We start from the raw sequence: 15,447 nt of genomic DNA, 5'->3' as shown, positions 1-15,447 counted from the left end.
TGTTCCGAGGACAAAAGCTAGGAATTATCCTAATCCAGTATTGAAAACTGAGAGCTTCCTTTTCCTGAACTTGAATTCTGAATGCATTGCAATGAATGAATTAAACTGGTCTCTCCATAACAGAATTTAATTTTTTCATTGCTCCAGAAAATACAAGAGCATTAATATTTCTGAATGTATCACCTATAGTTATACCATTATAAAGAGAAAAAAGAGTATGTGTTTCCTAATGTTTAATGAAATTACTAAGCCATATCTTCATTGTTTACTTAATACATTTTTACTTTTGAGATTATAATATAATTATACCATTTTCTATTCTCTTTCCTCCCTTCAAATCTTCCTATGTACCCCCTTGAATGGGGACGGTCTGGAGCCAGAGTCAATCAGGTTCTCAGACATATCTAATGAATCTGCCTTATAATTGCTATCCTAGAAAGACAGAAAGACCTCTTCTAATTGCATGGACTCCTTTTTTCTTTACTTGTTGTTACAAATATTTATGAGTAACATAATGTGTGTAACACACACACACACACACATACACGCACACACACACACACACACACACACACACACACACACACACACACACACACAAGACCTAAGTACTTAAATAACTTAAATATAAGTCCATACAATGGCACTTATGTATATGTTTTCAGGGTTGATCATTGGTATTAGATAACAGTCTGGTATGGTCAGTGTGCTCTAAGGGTGTCTAGAAACTAAGTCATAATTTAATTATTACTATTAATAATTAATTTTGAGGTACATATTTCTATCAGTTCATTTTTATTTGAAAATTTTGTGACTATATGGGTAATTCATATTAAAATTTTCACCTGTTTAAAATAGTTTTAATGGAATAAAAACATTCAAACAAATTATTACTACTTATTAATTGTATCCATAAAATAGTTGTCAAAGTGTAATTTATTTATTTACTTGCTTATTATGGTATGTGGTAGAATAGAGTGTCTTGTGTATACTTTACAAGTGCTATAAACTGAGCTACACACTCAAGAGTAAGCAGGAATAATGAAAGTTGAAAGTATGACTAATGAGTAAGTATAGAATTTTAATCAATTACATAAGATTAAACCCTAAAGATAAAAATCCAATAATTGTTCAAGAGGACATTAATCATTTATCTTTGAGTTATTTTTGCCATGGTTAACAGTTGTCCATAGAAAAACAAAAATGAAAAGTTTTCCATAATTTAAGTTCTTTGACTATCCAATGTAAATATTTTGTGTAACAAGAATCTGTGTAGAAAATACTTTTGTTCATGAATAACTTCTCCAAATTGAGGTAGTCATTATTTCTCATGTGATAGTAGAATGTTTGATTTTTTTTAAAACTAAAAATACCCTGAATTAAAATGGACCTGAAAGTTTAAAATCTTTTGTCTTGTTTGACGCAGATCTTAATAAACTAATGTTTTGAGTTTTGTTCAAAATCATATAAAATTGTCTATAAGTGATTAGAAATAAATTATAGTGAAGTGTGTTGCCAATTTTAAGTCCATCTTTTGCCATATAGTAAAATTTATTTTTAAAACCTACATGTTTTTGTGTCCATTGGTGTAGTTCTACTTATTTAATGGTCTCGTCTTTTATTTGTTCAGGGACATTCTTACTTTGCGTGCTGCAGACAAACTCTGTCACTACTATGAGAACTTAATGAAACTCAGTGATGAGTGCAGACGTGCACATGAACATGGGGATGTAAATATCATCAAGAGGACTGAACCAGACACCGAGAAAAAACATCCAGCATTTTCAAACACCAACAGCACACTCCAAAACGAGGGCTTCCATTCTTGGACTGATTCACCAGATACTTCTGAAAACCTGATGGACTCTGGCTCCAGACCTTCCCCATTAAACTGGGAGGAACCAGAAGGAAGTCAGGAGAAAAATATAGTACAAAAAAATGAAAACAGTAGGATAGGCAGTCCCACCACCAGAAGAGCCTCATTCCGAGAAATGAAGATAGCAAATTCTGATAATCATCAAAATACTGAGCCTAGTGAAACCAGGTAAGACCTTTTCCTTTTATAGATGTTATATTTCCTGTTTGTATGTGTGTCTTAGAAGAGGCTTTGGACTTTTAATAATAGTGAGATTTAAAGACTATGGGGACTTTGACATTAGACTAAATACATTTTCATTATGATATGTCCTGTAGGGGTAGGGAGATGGAATGTGGTGGTTTCAATGAGATACTCCTGTCTCAGGCACTTGAATACCGGGTTCCTAGCTGGTAGTGACCTTTGGATAGGTTTAGGAGATATGGCTGACAGGTTATAATAGATCCTTGGCCCCTGGAATCACTTTGTGGAAGGTTTTGGTTGCTGTTCCTTTCTTAGAGCAGAAAATCCCTTAGGAATTTTGCTTTCAGACTTTAGAAGCTTGGCTAGGTGGTCTTACCCTCAGGGTACCCTTCCCTATGTTCCAAAGCAGATCAAGTCTTTCCTGAATTTGCTGATTTCTCTCAGTAAGGAGCCTTGACTGCAACATTGTTCTCTTTCTCTTCGAACTCTACATTGCTTTCTGTCCACTTGCTCTTCTTTGTAGAACTGCACAATAGTGATTATTAGTCACCAAAGGACAGTATCAATATTAAATCTTTTGAAGTCTCCTCCAGCAATTAGTCCATTAGATTTTAGATGTAGCCTCAGGAAAGTGCTTAGGACAAGGGCAGAACTCAAACACTTTTTTTTAAACCAAAATGTAACAACAATATTCTCAGTTGTTATAATATTGTCCCCCTTGGAAACCCATTGACTTGGTTCTCCATTGTCCAAATTGCTCTCAGTATCACTCTCTTCTAAGGTCCTCTAAAATGGCTCATTAATCTCTCTTTACAGCATTCAATAGCTTTTAGTAACTGCATTCCCACAAAAACAACATGTGCAGATTCTTCACTTTAGGGTCCTGGAGAAGTTCCACAAAAGAAACTGAGGCCTAGTTCTTGTTTTGTTTTTCTTTTTTTCGGACCTGAGGATCGAATCCAGGGCCTTGCGCTTGCTAGGCAAGTGCTCTACCACTGAGCTAAATCCCCAGCTCCGAGGTCTAGTTCTTAACTTTGTTATTAGGAGCCTGTTATGATATTTCTCAGGCCTTCTCATTCACAAAATAAACCACTCCCTGGTACCAACTTCCCTGTAAATTACTTTTCTATTGATGTGATAATACACCTAATCCAGGCAATTTGTAGAAGGGGTTTATCTGAGGGTAAAGTTCCAAAGAGATAAGAATCCATCACCATTAGAGCAAGGCAGCAAGGTAGGAGGAAGGCATGGTGTCTGGAGCCACAGCTCAGAGTACACATGAAAAGCCTCCAGACCAAATAGTTAAATGTTCAAGATTATGAGTTTACATCTCATTCAATCCACCAAATCAAGTGTAAACTTATTGAAAACTCTGTCAAGGAAATTTCGAGGAATGAAATCTCTTCTCCAAATTTTTAAGTCAAATTCAGGAATTCCACAAGAAATTAAGATAGAATTTTGATTACACTTGTACCTTGATAATATTCCTTCAATGATATGTATGAGAAAGGAAACAAATCCTAACTCAGGAGAGCTACTCAGTATCTAAAATTGACAAATAGCTGTTCCCTATGACATGTTAGAATGTGGTGATATTTTATCTGTGTACCCCAATAAAGCTTATATGAGGATCAGAGGAAAAAGCCAACCACTACAGTAAACATAGAAGTCAAGCAATGGTAGCACACACTTTTGATCCTAACATTCAGGAGGCAGAGATCCGTCTGGATCTCTGTGAGTTCAAGTCCGCACTGGGAACAGAGCCAGGCATGGTGGCACACACCATCCCAGCGCTAACCATAGAGGTCTGTACAGACAGACAGGAAGTGATGTGACTGGGAGGAGAGAGGAAGTGAGATGGTAGAACAGAAAGGCATATAGGCGTGGGTAGACAGGAAATAGGTCTCTCTGGAGGTTAACGAGTCAGTGGGGTGAGGCTGTCTGTGGCTTGTCCTATACCTCTGATCTCTCAGTTTTCACCCCAATATCTGGCTCTGGGTTTTCAATTAATAAGACCTTTTAAGATTCGTGTTACATTAGAATTTCCTAATGGACATATAAGTGAATAGAGTATTTTCAAGGGGCCAAGAAGTAAAGAAAAGCTGGTAAAACCTCTTAGGGTCCTTCCTCTTACCATGGAGAATGCTGTCAATGTCATTTCCTTGTCCTGTCTAAGGCAACCCATAGTGATAAGCATCTAACCCTTCCTGCCAAGTCCATATTGCTCTACACTTTTAGAACCCCTCTTCTGTACACTCTCCCCACTATAACAATGTTCTCATTATTTAGAAGAATCTCTATTACCTTTCATCTTTAAGGAATTAAAACAAAGCAAAATTTAAGTCTCTCTTAAACTAAATAAATCCCTTTCTGAACTCTTGATTCATTTTTTTTCTTTCAGATTGGATGTCTACAGTAATTTACATTTATGACAATAATTAAACAAAGAAGGGGTTTTGTTTTCAAATGACATTTTATATTCTCTCTATTCATGTACAGGTCACAAAGACCTCTTTTCTATTTTTTGAGAATTTCTTTTGAGTGCTGTATTTACGTAATTTTCACCCTCCCCTCTCCCCCTCCAATTTCTGTGTTTCTTTTACTCATTCTCAAATTTATAACTTTTTCTTAATTATTTGTTACACACACACACACATACACACATACACACACATATATACATACATATATATGCACATATTTATTTATAAATACAACTTGACTTAACCATTTAATGTTGTTCATATGTATTTAGGGATAACCATGTGGGACAGGATAACCTATCAGGAGCTCAGTCCTGAATAACACCGATTTTCCCTTTCTCAGCAGGCATTTATCATCTGTAGCTCATCATCTAAGTGTGGGGCTTTGTAAGATTATCCTCATCCACAACACCATACCAATTGGTGTTGCCTTGTGGTGACCCTGCACAGGCACCCATATTGTTGAGAGTCCATGGGTGCATTTTCCCTGTCATATATAAAAGACATAGTTTGCAGCAGCTTATGAAGACCTCTAACTACCTTCTGTGTGTTCATGCACACTAAAATAGTTTTCTTCTTTTTTTTCTTCTTTTAGTAAGGCAGCTGTGTTAATCCAAGCCCAATGGCGTAGTTACGTTGCACGCAGACAGATCAATTTCTCTGCAAAAACAGATCCTACCACAACAGAACCGCTGCATAATCCCTTCACTAATAACCAGACTACTTCAAATGAAGAAAGAAGAAAAAATGTTACCAATATCCAACAGCTGAGGGAGAAAGCTGCTCTTCACATTCAGGTTAATGTCATACTTTTGATAGCAGAGTTAGACATAAAAATTTTTTACTCTGCTCAGTAATTCTGTATTTTAAAAAGGTCCAGTGATTTAAAGTTACTTGAATTTATTCTACACTTGTATAGATTTGCAGGCTGTAGGCTAGCAGGTAGCTATGGTTCTGCTGACTATTAAAACTGTAGATAATAAGCCTTATATCTGAAATATTATGAGCATGAATGTGGTTCAAGCTGAACCACATAATGATATTTAAAACTTCTCTTCATTGTAGAAGTCCTTTACTTACTTGATTTGATTTGTTTCAAGATATTTCATGAGGCTGTTATAAATTGATTTGTTTCCTGCTTTCTTTCTCAGTGTGTATGTAGTTGGCCACTGATGTTTTATACCTTTCCGTTTATTATTATCTGCTTTAGTTTCTTTTATTGAGAATTTGATATGCACATATAATGAATTTTGAATCAATACACCTCACCCTGTTTGCTTCTCAAGTTCATGTGCTCTTTTTAAAGATCCACTGAGTTCACTTAGTATTGTTCCTATAGCTAATAATAATATTCAGCAAAGTAGCAGATTATAAAATTAATCAGAAAGTCAGTAGCCTAAGATGATCATGTGGTTTCTGTCCTTGAGTCTAAGTGATTTATTATGTTAAACAGTTCATGCATCTCTGGAATGCAATGGTTTGATTGTGAATGATCTTGTTTATGTGTTCTTGAATTTATATTGCAAGTATTTTATTGAGAATTTTAAAATTTATGCTAATTAGGGATATTGGCTTATCAATCTCTTTTTTGTTGTTGTTTTATCTCTATTTGGTTTGGGTATTAGAGTGATAAAAACATTGTTCATGAAAAGAATTTGGAACTTTCCCTTCCTTTTTTTTTCTTTTTTCTTTTTTTTTTTTTTTTTTTTTTTGGTTTTCTGAGACAGGGTTTCTCTGTGTAGCTTTGAGCCTTTCCTGGACCTCGCTTTGTAGGCCAGGCTGGCCTCGAACTCACAAAGATCCACCTGCTTCTGCCTCCCGAGTACTGGGATTAAAGGCGTGCACCACCACCACCCTGCTCCTTTCTATTATGGAACAATTTGAGGAGTATTGGTGTTAGTTTTTTGAAGGTCTGGTAGAATACTGCAATGAATCCATTCTGGCCTTGAACCTTTTTAGTTGGGAAATTTTTGGTTACTGTTTCCAAGCACTACTATTTCAATGTAGTATTTGTCAAATCATCTAAAATTTGTGTAGCGGAAGCTAATAATTTGATCCAATTGATAGCTATTCTAGAAATATATTTCAAAACTCTAACAAAAATTAAAAATTCTAAACATATCTGCTTCAGTTACAAACTTAGAAGTCAAGAAGTAAAATTGAAAGAAGGGAATTCTGGGATTAGAAGGATACAGTGGGCTCATGGCCCAGAGAAATGGAGGGGAAGAGTAGAGGAAGGGAGATTCAATCAAAAAAAAATTATGATGACAAATCCAAATAGGAAGAATGCTACTTTGCAAGCTAATTAGAAAATTAAATAAATAAAAGTAAATGTGTAAAATATTTACCTTAATACCACCAAGACCAGATTTCCAAATGAATTTTAACTTGATTACCTTTTTATTTTATTTATTTACACAATGAAGCTTTTTGTTATATAGTTCATCTTTAGAAGTAAAAGTAACCAAGAGTTAATCACCTGTGTCTTTTAACTTTACATAGTACTTAATGTCACATGACTTACTTAATTGGCAAGCTAAGTTGCTAGAAGTAAAGGGGCCAGGAATTTAGGATTCATAATATTTAATGAATAATTAAATATTATGTGATAAACATATGCTCATCACTATACATAAATTTCTGAGCTAATCTAATATTTGTGTTTATTGGTATATTTACATTTTGTAACTTAATCTATAGCAACCATTCATAATTTTATCTTTGTTTGTGAGTACATTTAGGATAACCATGATCATGTCTTCCCACTGGATTGCAAGCCTCCATTTAAGCCTTGTGAAGTCACCGGAGGTTACAATGTGACTGAAGGCAATGCTGTACACCCTTTCTCTGAATATATCCATAGAAAATAGTTCAGTAGTGTTGGGGAATGTTATTTTAAGGTTTGTTACTTTTGTTTAGGTTGCATTTGTTTAACTCTGTGAAGCTGTGTTACTGTGCCTATTTAAAACAGCTGATGGTCTAATTAAGAGCTAAATGGCCAATAGCAGGGTAGGAGAAAGGATAGGCAGGGCTGGCAGGCAGAGCAAATACATAGGAGAAATCTTGGAGGAAGAAAAAGGAGTAGCCAAAGAAAGAGGAGAACTCCAGGGGCCAACCACCCAGCTACACTGAAAGTCATGGAGTGAGAGTAAGATTTACATAAGTAAGAGAACGGGAAAAGCCCAGAGGCAAAAGACAGAATAATTTAAGTTAAGGAAAGCTGGCAAGAAACAAGCCAAGCTAAGGCCAGGCATTTATAAGTTAGAATAAATCTCCATGTGTGGTTTATTTGGGAGCTGAATGGTAGGCCCCCCAAAAGAGCAAAAATAAGCAACAACAATTAGTGAGAGGTAGAATCCCCTAACTTATTCCTCCATCTTTGTTTGGCTGTGGAGGGCCCATTCTTGTGCAGACCCCATGAAGTCACTATCATTGTTGAGACTGCAATGGTGATAGACTGCCCAGATGGCATTGTCAGCCCTTCCCTGTACCTTCAGGCTTTTATAGTCTGTATATATACTCTTCCGCATTATTCTTTGGTCCTTGGAGTGGATGGTATACATGACTTAAGGCTGTGTACTAAACCATCACTTTTTCTCACTTTATGCATCCATAATCTCCATTTTTATTGAAGTTCCTTGGAAAGGGAGGCTTCTCTGACTAAGGCTGTGTGGTTATTAACTATGGGTATAGACATACATATTAAAGTGGTTTGATGGTATGCCAATGTAATGAAACAACAGAGTTAAATTTAAGCTTGGTGTAAATTGGCTAAAATCCTAAGCTGAACTAGAAATCCACAGGTTAGGTAAAAGACAAATCAGCAAAACTAAAAATAGGGTTTAAAAAGTAAATGAGAATATAGTCCCTTTTGCACTCCAGGTATACCACCTGCTTTTCCTAAAAATGTATGTCAGTCTGTCAGTCTGAGATTGGAATCTGAAGCTTCACTTTTTTTCCTGTATTTTGAGATAAAGTATTGATGCTAGCCTCTATCTCACCATGTAGCCAAAGCTAGCTTTAAATTCCTGATGTACTTGTAGTAGTCTTCTAGTTTCGAGGATACGTGCAAATACCACCATATCCATCTCTAACTTATTTGTTACTACTTTCAAGGTTATGTTGGGAGAAACTAAATTGTATCTGTTGATGGAGAGATTTGATTGGAACAACTTTCTTCCATGTGGAGAAAGAAGGATGGGGATAAAAGCAGTAGAACACAGACCGTGCTTGAGAAGAATGCCTCGGCATTGAGAGGAAGAATGCAATTTCCACATCACAATGTGAACAGTGGATGGGCAGATGAATTGAGTGATAGAGAATTGGTCTTTCTGATAGTGCAACCAGACCAGAGAGTAAGGCCCTATCCCTAGAAGCCAGGGTCTCACAGGTTTTGGGATAAGAATGGAAACATTAAAAGACTCAAGTATATACCCCTAAATAACCACTTAGCACCTCGAGCAACCATAAGTCTCTGCCTCCACTGCTGAATGAAACTAGAAAACGTCTAATACTGTCTGTCAGAGAAAAGAAGAAAGTCATGACGAAGAAGATTAAGTGCTTGATTCTTCACTTGTTAAAATCCCATAACTACAGATACAGAAGTGACATTGTGAGACACTGTATGTCCCGTGTCAGCCTATATCAACATTTTCAAAGTCCTGCCCAGGCCCACATGTGCTGACATTGCTCTCAGTAATTGCAAATTTAGCTGAGTTTGTGTTTGCCCGAATAGTGCCAGACAAGGTAGGACTTTTCTATGTTTGGATGCTTCTTGATGAAATTTTTGACAGTTTAATTACAAGGTAAGTTGACTACAGAAGAGTGCAAGAATGTATGGAGTCTTGGGATATTCTATTTCTAAAATGCAATTGTCTTGAAGTATCCCCTCTGCCCCTGACCATTCATTATTAGATTATGTCATTTTTTAGCCTTCTGCATGTTTTCTTTATCTCTTTTGTCTACTTTCAGTCCCTACCACTGTTAGAATAGAAAATCCATTCATGTAGGTTTGACTGCATGTTTTAAGATCTACTATCTGTACATGGCATGTGAGAGATATTTAATAAATTTGAAAACCAATGATCCTTATTTACTGTCCCATATTTATATATGATGGTTCACATGATCCTTTTACACTGTCCAATTATTTTAAAATTACATTTGAGACCTTAAAATTCCTCATTTATTCCACTCTGTATGTGCATCTATTATCTTCTTTAGAAAATCTGGTCCCAGTGACATATTTAATTCACCTTTTCCCTTTCTCTCTCATTCTTCATCTGTGTGGTGTATGTGTGGCCAGGTCAGGGGTTTTTATACACAAAAAACAGAAAATAAAGAAGACACTCACACAGTGGGCCTTCACACAGGTGCCTTATTCAGAATGTTCTGTAGGAACCAGAATCCCAGTGGCTGAAAGATGGAGAAGAGAATGCGGGTGTTTTCTAGTGAAGGAAATGGAAAGCTTTGACTGGTGACTGCTGCTAATGGAAAGGTGGTGGGGAGGGGCCTAGGGTTGCAGCAAGCTATCGGATTAGTTTACAAAGCATATATAGCATTCTTCAGTGAGTCTTCCATAGGGTTACAAGCAGGGAGGTTATCCCTCCACTGACAACTCTCGATGGTACTTGGACAATTCCTTAGGTTCTGATTCAGCTTCCTAGACTCTTCTCTGTGCTCTGACTTCTGAGACTTGTTGTTGCAGATGTGGGTGATGTCTATTGATAAATACAGTCTGGCCACTTTGTATATTATGATTCTTAGGGTAGCAAAAATATTAATAATATTGCTATAAAAAATATGATTGCTTGAAACTGTTCTAAAATACCTCTCACAGTCCAATTTGCATCTGAGGTGTATTTTTTTAGGTTATAATCAATAAAACCATTTAAAAAATCACTTTAAAGATCTTGCATAACTATACACAGAGGATCAATCATATTTTTTATCAATCTAGTTCTTTCCTATTCATATAATTTAGTTTTTAACAATTATTTGAGCATGCACATGGTTTCAAATTCATATTCAAAGGCTGATTGGTCAGAGAGTTAAAGCTTTTTATTCTTAATTTTTGAGACAGGGCTTGGAACTCACTGTTAAACTGCGTCAACCTTGGGCCTCACCTAGATCTATGGTCTCTACCTCCCAAGTGGTGGGAAATTCAAGCTTCTGTTGATGTATTAGTACATGTTGATTCATATATAACCATGTGAAAAATTAATTTCATAATTTAGTATTTAATTCTTAAATGTAAGCAATCATACATACATTTATACTTCAATAGCAATCATACCTTCATATGTACTTCAAACACACTCAGTACCTCAATGTTGGTTTTAGACTTCCTGCATCCTAAAGCTCACTCTCTGGAGTTTTACTGTACTTGGGGACATAGGCTGGAGAGCTTCTCTACTCCAGGATTGTTAAGGAACAGGGCTATTTTTAGTTGCATTATTCTCTGTTAACTTATTTTTTTTCCCGAAATTAATTTATTTTGGACCATGATACTACCTCCTTAATATGGTCACTTAAATATACTGGGGTTTCTCTAAATGAGCTTTGTCTTATTTTAAACATAATGATTTGGAAATGAGCAAAATTGACCTTTTAAAAATGTCTTTCTTCTTGGTTCAGAATGGGTCCTGGAGGAATTGTCAGATAATTGATTGGCTGACCTATATGTGCAGTAGAGGGGAGTGTTAAAGACACTTCTCCGCTTACCACAAAGGATGTCTCTAGAGATGCAGACACATGTGGTCGTTTAATTTATCTTGCAGTTTTACATGTCACATAAAGTTCAAGAAACAGATTATTGAGCCATTAAACTAAGTTCTAGGATGTTTTATCTTCCTAATGGGATAACACAGAGAATCTGGTTTAGGGTTTGATCTGTAACCCTGCATAACATACTTCACATTTTTGTTCAGGCAGTTTGGAAGGGCTTTATTTTACGAAAGAAACTGGCCATGGCCCTGGAGGCTCTCAGGAATGAAGAATCTGGAGAAGAATACGAAGAAATAGATTTAGAGGATTTTGAGTATGATGAGGTAAGTACCAACCATAACAAGCAAATATTGTTCCTAAAAGATTGGTCTAGACGGTTTCAAGGCTGATTCCTCAACTGGTTGCTGTAGATGTTTCACGTAGTCATGTAGTCATCGTCATTATAGGCTGGCCATTTTGTGAATTCCGAGACACTTTCTAAGGTGGTTAGTACCATTATAAGGTAAGTGTTACTGCTACTTTCTATGCTTTTCTTAATCTGTCTTCCTGGTTTGTACAGTGTATAAAGTGGCAACGGAATGGCTACAAGTCATTGTGTCCTCTTGGATCAGATTCTCTGGAGGCTAATGCTATGTTTAATGACAATGAAAAATTGGGGGAAACTACATTGATAGAACATTAGCATGTATTTGACCTTACCTAAATTTTCAGCTGTCCTACTAATGTCCAACTTTTAGTCTGAGAAGTAGTAAGCCAGGATTGTAGGTGGCAAGTACTTGGCATCCTTCCCTTCATCTCCTTTGAATGGAACAATTCCTCAACTCTGTCTTTGTATTTCATGACTGTGATACATTTAGTTAAGATAAAACTCCCCTTCTGTTCGTGCTATGAAAATATTGAATGGAAAACTCACAATGATCAACTGTGCACAGTCCTGAGTATTGTGATGACATCTCCCACCCTCGGTCCCTTTCTTGTCCAGGATACGAGTTATCTGCTTTGTCTTTGTGCTATCTACAGCATGTGCCCTACCTGCTCCCAAGCTACTTCTTGGATGTCTTTGTTGTCTTCTTGGATGTCTTTGGCCAAATGTATAATCGTAATGTTTGTGTTTATATTAACATTATTTTACTCTTGTAGTTGGAAGTAAAAATTGGTTGTGCTGGTAATTTTATGACAGTATATTAGAACACATGCCCTGTTTTATTATTCAATATTGTTTTGAAACACTTATAAATATTTAATAAACTGTATCACAACAATGTGTGTATATATAGGAGAAAATAGTGAATATAGGACTTGATTTAACCTGTGGTTTCATGTACCCAGTGAGGGTCTTAGATCCCATCTCTGCTCAATAACTCCATCAGTTAATTTCAATTGCATTTGAATATAGTGACACGTCAGTGAGAATTCGTTATTTATCATTGGAAAAAAAACGGTATTATTTTTCTAATAATAAATCTTCAGTTACTTTGAAAATAAGTTAACAGCTTTTCAAAGACTATTTATAGCTTAATTGTAATATCATTCTAGTTTAGCTATCATGGTAAATTTATCTCTGTCATCAAAAATAATTTATCCAATTTTTGGAGATATGATATGAGTGATTCAGAACCTATGTTCTTCATTGAACAAATGTACTAACAATATATTCAAAACAGAAAACACTGCTGTATATGTATGTATTTATGAGATGCTGAGTTCTGCTCTCTTATTATAATGCCAACAGAAAAATACAAATTTTTGAGGTATCCACATTAAAGTAGATACATGTAAAGCTTTCCTTTACAGCTCTCAGGCAGTTTGGTTACATTTATTTCTAGGTATTTGGTGTATTTGCATATTAAATTCAGTTCTGTAAACAGGATTCCTTTTCACATCTTTTAGCAATTTGTTGAAATTAATCCCAATTTTAGTGGGTAGTCTCTCAAAATTTCTAAATACCCTATTGCTGTGGAATAATCCTCTTGTACACTGTAAAGATTTGTCACTCAAATTAGTTTAATAAAACACAGATTGGCCAATATCCAGACAGGAAGTATAGGTGAGGCAACCAAACTAAGAATAATGGGAAGGAGAAGGGCAGAGTCAGGAGTTACCAGCGGATACAGAGGGAACAGGAGATAAATATGCCATGCTAAGTAAGGTACTGCAACTTGGCAGAGCGTAAATAAGGAATATGGGTTAACTTAAAATATAAGGGTTAGATAGTAATAAGCCTGGACTATTGACCGAGCATTTATAACTAATATAAGCCTTTGTGTGGTAATTTGGAAAGTGACTACCAGGTAATTAGGTAAAGGAAGGTAAGAAAAAACATCTGATTACACCCTATATGTACAGTTATGTCCTCTACAAATAACAAAGAAAGAAGCTTTCTTCTTTTTCTATTTTTTTATTCTTACATGTTTTAGCATTTCTTTCTTTTTTCTCTTGATTTCTATGTCCAGTGCTATTTGAATCATAGTAATCACAGCAAACATCTTTCCATTTTTTTGTTTCAAGATGGAAACGTTTAATAGGTAGTCTTTAAGTAACATGGCTCCTATTTGTCTTCTGTAGAAACTTCATGCATTAGGAAGGTGCTACCTTTCCTACCATTTACAGGTTACAGTGATGGTGCTAATGATGATTATGTATGTTCTTTTAATTTTATCCAATAGTTTTCACTCATAAATCAATTAACTTCCTAATATAAAACTTTGCATTTCTTGAGTAAATCAATTTAGTATAGTTTATATTACTCATTTTGACATATTACATTTTGTCTAGTTTTTTTTTTTTTTAACTTGTTTTTAAAAATCTCTTGAGCCTGTAAATTGTCTTTCTTCTCTAGATTTTTTCAGGTTTTGGTCTGAAGACTGTTTTGGTCTCATATATTTGGTTTTCATTTATTTTCTGTCATTCTATTTTTAGAAAGACTTTGTTTTAGGATTGGTAACTGCTTATAAAAGTCTGGAGACATACTCGGTGTCACATAAAAGAAATTGGGGAGATGGGGCAGTGGTTCAGAACCTATTATTGTTCTAGAAAATCCACATTGGGTTCCCAAGGACTCACAACCAGTAGACTCAAAACCACAACCACTAAACCAGCTCCAGAGAATCTGACCTGACTCCCTCTGTTGGCTTCCAAGAACATTGCATTCATATGGGTGCACAAACCCAAACCCAAACACAGATACATACATATACATATACATATACATATACATATACATACATATATATATATAGTTTCAAAAAAGAAAAAGATATACATACTCTTTAAGCAATAAGTAAATTGCTACTTTTATTCATGTGTGTATATGTGGTTGTGGGCACATGTAGAAGACAGAAGATGTCTGTTACTATGGCTACCATCATGTATATCTCTCCAAATGAATTTTTTGAGACAGTGATGTGACTGAGCCTGAAACTCACCTATGGGAAAGGATGGCTAAAAATCTCTGGGGATCGTCTGTCACCTTGACTAGCAGTCAGATTGCAGGAATGTGCCACAGCCATAGTTTTCCTTGGGTGCCGTATTGGTTGTAGTATTAAGGCAACTCCACGTAATCAAAAGGGAGGTTTATTTTGTGGGGTAACTTACAAGTAAAGGGATAGGTTACAGGGTCTGGGAAAGGTTTAGCACAGTCCAGCAGTGTTCTCTGGAGAACTCTGCTCCATCTGCCTCCAGCGTCCACTATCCAGGAACCAAGAGAGCCAGCACATCCGGATCTCCGGTCTTTGGGGCTCCTGTCTCAGCCCCGCCTTGTAGGCGTGGCAGTTACTGAAGCCTCAGTGCGGGTGGTACTTCCAGGTCAAAGCCGGAACAGCCGCCCACTGCAGTGCTGGGACTGGACCTCCTGTCTTCATCCATGCACAGCCAGCACCTTACTGACTGGACCATCTTCCAGCACAGATCATTATGAAAATCTTGATCTCTTATAATAACTGCCTTCTGCTTTAAAGTAATCTTCGATCCCCGTAGTGATCTGTGAGTTACTGAGGAGATAATAATAAAATCTTTTGTTGTTATGGGCTTTTTAAGACAACTTTTAGTTTCTGTGTGTCAGTGCAAGCCTTCTATTTTGAGGCTTTGGTTACAATGTACATATTTACAATAATTAAATCATTGCATCACAGAGCCATCCCTAATACAGTTCCCCCTTTTGCTCTAGTTTCTCTGCAGAAC

General features: G+C 36.1%; 1 protein-coding gene across 10 annotated transcripts in view; it reads left to right on the top strand.

Moving 5' to 3' along the window:
* Positions 1-15,447, top strand: part of Lrriq1 (leucine rich repeats and IQ motif containing 1) — a 187,597-nt gene that overhangs the window by 62,652 nt on the left and 109,498 nt on the right. For all 10 annotated transcript variants that reach the window (XM_052753245.1, XM_052753239.1, XM_052753244.1 and 7 more), the window contains 3 exons: positions 1,631-2,044; positions 5,138-5,339; positions 11,472-11,591. In XM_052753245.1, coding sequence (XP_052609205.1) covers positions 1,631-2,044; positions 5,138-5,339; positions 11,472-11,591 — 736 coding nt within the window. The remainder of the gene's footprint in view (positions 1-1,630; positions 2,045-5,137; positions 5,340-11,471; positions 11,592-15,447) is intronic.

Source organism: Peromyscus californicus, unplaced genomic scaffold (genome assembly GCF_007827085.1).
Source record: "Peromyscus californicus insignis strain IS unplaced genomic scaffold, ASM782708v3 Scaffold_24__1_contigs__length_46423439, whole genome shotgun sequence".
In the NCBI taxonomy this organism is placed as follows: Eukaryota; Metazoa; Chordata; class Mammalia; order Rodentia; family Cricetidae; genus Peromyscus; species Peromyscus californicus.
Note: the sequence above shows the minus strand (reverse complement) of the source record. Positions and strands in the feature narration are given on the sequence as shown.